The sequence below is a fragment of the Poecilia latipinna genome, unplaced genomic scaffold (genome assembly GCF_001443285.1).
Source record: "Poecilia latipinna isolate Pla-1442-1.1 unplaced genomic scaffold, P_latipinna-1.0 Scaffold329, whole genome shotgun sequence".
Classification (NCBI taxonomy): Eukaryota; Metazoa; Chordata; class Actinopteri; order Cyprinodontiformes; family Poeciliidae; genus Poecilia; species Poecilia latipinna.
The window spans coordinates 45429-50477 of record NW_015112945.1 but is presented as its reverse complement, the minus strand read 5'-3'; the positions used below and the strand labels follow the sequence as shown (position 1 = coordinate 50477).

Genomic DNA, 5049 nt, shown 5'->3' with positions numbered 1-5049 from the left:
TTCGACATACATTTTATTACAAAAATATCACAAAAATTCAAGGCATCTTGAATAAGCGCAACTTGGAGGGATTTTCTAACAAGATTCACTGAAAGGTTCCTCATAACCGAACAGATCAGGGAATTCCTGGACTTAACACTGGTAGTTCACTTTCTGGCAATTGATCAGAAATCAGACACCTTTTTAAAAACAAAACTATAAAAACACAGGACTGATTCCATTACGTAGCACAGAATAAACCGGTGAAAGCTTTATGTTTCAGGCATGTGCTTTACTGGAAATGTTTGGATGAGTCTGCTGTTAAATTACATGGCATCTGGATATTCCACATAATTCAAAATCCTAAGAGTAGCACAGCCTCACAAATTAGCAGGGATATCTGGTTCTTAAGGCTGGAGGTGCCAAATGTTTCCTCAATTTGATACAAAATATATTTACACAGAATTATGACACATTCATAAGCATTTATTCTACATAAACTAACCTCGGTTACATACAAAATAAAACTGTACACAAAAATTGAAAGTCTTTGTCACTAATTCGCCTCCTTTTTCTTCTTCTTTTTCTTCTCAGACATTACTGGTTCTGGAAGTTCTTCAGTTGCTTCGGCCGCCAACGTTTCGCTCTTTCGTTTCTTTTTCTTGACTGGAGTCTCCACGGCCTCGGCCTCTTCGGTCTCCTCTGCAGCTTGTCTTTTCTTTTTCTTCTTCGCTACGGGCGTGTCATCTTCTCCGTTCTCCTCCTTAAAAAGGAAAAAAATGTAAAGTTTTAGTGATTGTTGAAATGTATTTTTAATTCTAATGGTTACGTACTACATTTCCTGTTTTGATTAATTGTAATTGTCTGACTCGCTTCAGTGATCAAGCCCATTAATAAGGACCAGCCAATGGTTCGGAGCCAGAAGTTGATGTTGCATGTCGTACACTGAGAACGGACCACTGACGCGGGTCGAGTCTCAAATCTAAACATGCAGCAAGGGCAAAAAAAAACAAACAAAAAAAACAAAAAACAAAACAAAACACATGAAAACTGCTCACCTCAGCTTCGCCGTTCGTTTCCCCGTTTTCTGCAAGTTCCTGCTGCTTCTTCTCGCGCTTCTTGCGTTTCTTTTCCTTCTTCTCTTGTTTCCGCTTCATTTCAGCTGCTACGTCGGTAGCCTGAGGAGGGAGAGGAAGAGAAACCGTTAAAATCAGCAGTGCCACATCGGATCGGATAGTCTCCGAACCCGCTGGAAATGCTGCATCAGGCTCATTAAATCAGTTTCTGCCCTCACCGTGATGTCAGGGGAATAATTTATCATCATTTACAGCATCGTTTAGACATGAAGGTGACGTTAAAATTAAAGCTATGCTAGTCTCCAAGAATTTTTAAACTTATTGAGAAGTTGGGAAGAAAAAAAAAAAAAAACCCTCACCTCTTTCACAGCCTCCTTCATGACATCCATGTTTTTCCGTGGAACCTCTCCGGTCTCGTAGAAGGACAGACGCTCCTCCACCTGTTCACGCAGTTTGTCTCCAAACACGCTGGTTGGGAGCTCTGGAAGGCAGCAAAACAAATAATCAATGCAGGGACTGAAGCAGGTTTAACTTTCTGCAGAGCGCACACAACCCTGCTCAGAAAGTTGAATCTCAACATCAACCTGACGGATGAATGCTGTTGACGAAAAATGAAAGCATCATTGTGGTCGCCGCTACATTTACGACAAAGCGGCGCTTCACAGTCGCTCACCGGAGAAGCAGTCGATGCGCGAAGCGATGGTGCATTTGTTGGCCAGGTATCTGGAGATGCGGCCTTTGTTCTTGGCGGCGGCGCGCCCGATGAAGGTGGAGTGGAAGATGAGGCCGTATTTGGGCGTGTTGCCTCGTGTCTTCAGAGCTCTGTGGGAAGACGCAGGCGCTTTTTCACACGACCGGCAGAAACCAAGAGAGCTGCTTACTGGAAAATATGCAATATTAGAAAGAAAGAAAAACAAAAAAAAAAGAAAAACTCTGGTATTGTTATTAGGAGCTCTCTCTATAGAGTTTAACCCCTTAAATTTTCAGCCTAATCAAAGCTGTGGAAGCACCGACAACCTTGGAGCTAAAATGCAAAAGCTTCTCAGCAGCTGAACAACGCCCTCTTGTGGACAGTCAACACACAAATGAATAACCTTAAAGGTTTCAATCGCAGCTCCAAAAAAAATAAAATAAAAATTTGTATCACTTGCTCCAAGCTTATCAATAATCAACAATTGGACAAATCTGCCATAAAATTTATGTAAAATTAGACTTTTAGACCTTCCTGTGCAATGAATTTATATTAGTTCATTTTATTTTAACATTCTAAATGTCTAAAAATTATGATAAATGTTTTGCCTCAGCCAAGAACAGAGCCAAAGTGTTCATCTGTGAATAGTTCGCTTTTTCCAGATCAGACCTTTAAACTACTTAACAAAAAAACTAATTAAACTGCATTTAAAGAGTAGCAGCTAAACAATGACTAAGAGTCAAGCATCTGTCTTTATAACCCTCTTTATAGCAGAAACAACTATCTTCATCGGAGCTCGTCGGTGTTCTACCTCGGCGCTGCTGTGGCTGCTCAGACTGTGGGGCTGCGTTAGAGTCAGCGGGATCACTCCGGGGGGAAGAGCTCCTCCGGTCACCCTGCTCTGCTCCGGCCCAACCCTGCCATCACTGCAGCCACTTCTTCCCCCAGCAGGGAGGGGGCGCCCCAGTACCTGAACAGGGCCTTTTCCGCTCCCAGGATCTGAACGGTGGAGGCCGGGTACTTGGCCAGGTTGGTCAAACTCCCGGCGTGGGAGATCAGTCGGGCTCCAACCTAAAGAAAACAGCAAAGGTAAGAAGGTTTTGACTTTGCTGAAAAGCTAAAAGTTTGAGAGTTAAGTCAAGCTCTGCATATATTCTCAGGACCATCAGCACCAGATTTATTTCTCATCACACAGATTCAGGGGATTGACAGATTTTGGTAGAACATCATCGGTCCCACGCGCCACCGGGCGCGGATTTCATCTGGTGCTCACCACTTCTCCGATGAGGGCGGCCAGGTTCGGCGCCACCTGGCTCATCTTAGAGCGGAGGTACTCCTGCAGCTCCAGCCTGTAGGCGGCCAGGGACACCACGCGGTTCGAGAACCTCTCGATGTTGATCAGGTCGATGGGTGAAATGTCCATACCTGAGGAGGATGAGGGGAGACAGTCAGGAGACGATGGGAGGAAAAGCCCAACGTTTTCAGCAGTAATGCCGTCTTTACGTCGAGGTTGTTTCTCCCGACAGGATCCGCAGTGAGGACTGGAGCCGTCACTACAGGTTTATGAGAGACTCTCTCTGCCCCCCTGTGTTCGGCACCAAGGACAATTGGGGGTCCAAGGTGGGCAAAAAAGGGGCTCGATAACTTTAACACATTTTGTCCCGTCTACTGGAATCTTACACACTACACTATGCTAAAAAAGAAAAAAGGTAATTTATTTATTTTTACCTTTTTTGAAACTGAAAGGTGTGGCATGCACATTTAACAAGCCAACTGCTCGGCGCAGCAGGTTTGTTTAAATTTTATTTCTTTGTCGATGTCTGCTGGGTACTTTCTGAGCTTCTGAACTGTTATATTCAATTCTGTGCAGAATAAATAAATACGCCATTAGTTTGGCTGACCTGTAACTGCTGAGGCATCTCCAGTTTACACAGCTGAGTTTTACTGGAGTTCAGGTGGAGTAATGCCGAGCCCGGCTACACCGAGAAAACCGTATAAATAAAAACCCTACAAAACTCTTCCAAAGGATTGATGTTCCACGGAATGGAGTTGCTTATTAGCTGAAGCTTTGTCCTTTCAGTGCGACGCAGTGTGTTCTGTTTCTGTGAATTGTCCCCGTCAAATAAACAAAATGAAACGCACGTCAGCGTGTCTACATTCAGAACTCATGAACAGGAACGTGCGTTAACCGTGCTCCATTTGTTACTACAGCCTCACCGTGAGATTAGAGGTTCAAGTTTTATATAAATGCAAAGTAAAGAGGCCTGAATGGAACTGCATGCCAAACCTTTTAACTATTTGATTAAAAAAAAAAAAAAAAAAAAAAAAAAAAAAAAAAAAAAACACCTGGAAAATACACATCATTTTCCATACAAGCTTCTCTTCTTTAACGGCGCCCATGAATGATTTATTCGGCCACAATTAACGCCGCAGCTGCCCAACCTTCACCAGCGCTCCGGTGTGGGTCGCGCTCAGATTCAGTTCGCTCACCCATTGAGGAACGCGATGCGTCCAGGATGGCCTGAGCCTTGGCGCTGTCCATCACCACTTCCTCCAGACTCTCCAGGCTCTCCTCCGACAGCTCCTTCCTGTTGCCGATGAGCTGAGCCAGGCGGCAGTACATCGAGTTGTCCGTCACGATTTTGATCAGCTCCGGGAAGTGGTAGCCGTACCACTCACTGCCAAAAAAGAAACCCCAAATATAAACAAAAGACATCAGAACCACAGTATAAATAAACCTATGACTAACCAGCTACACCTTCATTCACGATGTCTCACCCAACAAAGCTGCCTTACCAGACATCAGCCAGCACTGCACCAGTGTTGGAGGAGATTTATGTACCTCCTGTTTCTATACAGACAGTACTCTGATGCACGGTCTGTGGTAAGCATGAGGAGGATTAGGTGTGAAAACTGATCAATGAACAAAACGTCATGATCATGCAGTTCCGTAAAAAGCTCAGGAAACTAATCAAAACCAGGACTGCAACTAACGATTAATTTAATAAATCAATTATTAAAATGACTAATGTGATAGAAAAGTCTGCCGCTTTGTTTTTGTTTAACTATTTAAGTTTTTTTTATACAGTAGAATTACATTAAAATATGAAAATTTATTTTAAAAAATAAAGTAAATGTTATTGCATTTTTATTTCCCAAATGAAAAGCATCACTTTATTATGAAACTGGAGGAGTTCAGGGTAGAACATATTTACAAAACCTTCCCCCCCCCCCCCCCCTTATTTTATAAAATATTAATATTTTACCTTCATTTATAAAAACCATCGCGTCCCACCGACCTAC

The 5049-nt window shown here is 43.2% G+C and overlaps 1 protein-coding gene across 1 annotated transcript in view; it reads right to left on the bottom strand.

Annotated features, from left to right (window-relative positions):
- The window catches only part of nop56 (NOP56 ribonucleoprotein homolog), an 11346-nt gene continuing 6297 nt past the window's right edge, over positions 1–5049 (bottom strand). Inside the window, exons 6-12 of the mRNA XM_015035220.1 lie at positions 4237–4424; positions 3020–3171; positions 2717–2817; positions 1729–1877; positions 1415–1536; positions 1038–1157; positions 1–742 (exon numbers count right to left, since the gene is read on the bottom strand). Of these exons, the coding sequence (XP_014890706.1) occupies positions 536–742; positions 1038–1157; positions 1415–1536; positions 1729–1877; positions 2717–2817; positions 3020–3171; positions 4237–4424 (1039 nt within the window). The 3' untranslated portion in view covers positions 1–535. The remainder of the gene's footprint in view (positions 743–1037; positions 1158–1414; positions 1537–1728; positions 1878–2716; positions 2818–3019; positions 3172–4236; positions 4425–5049) is intronic.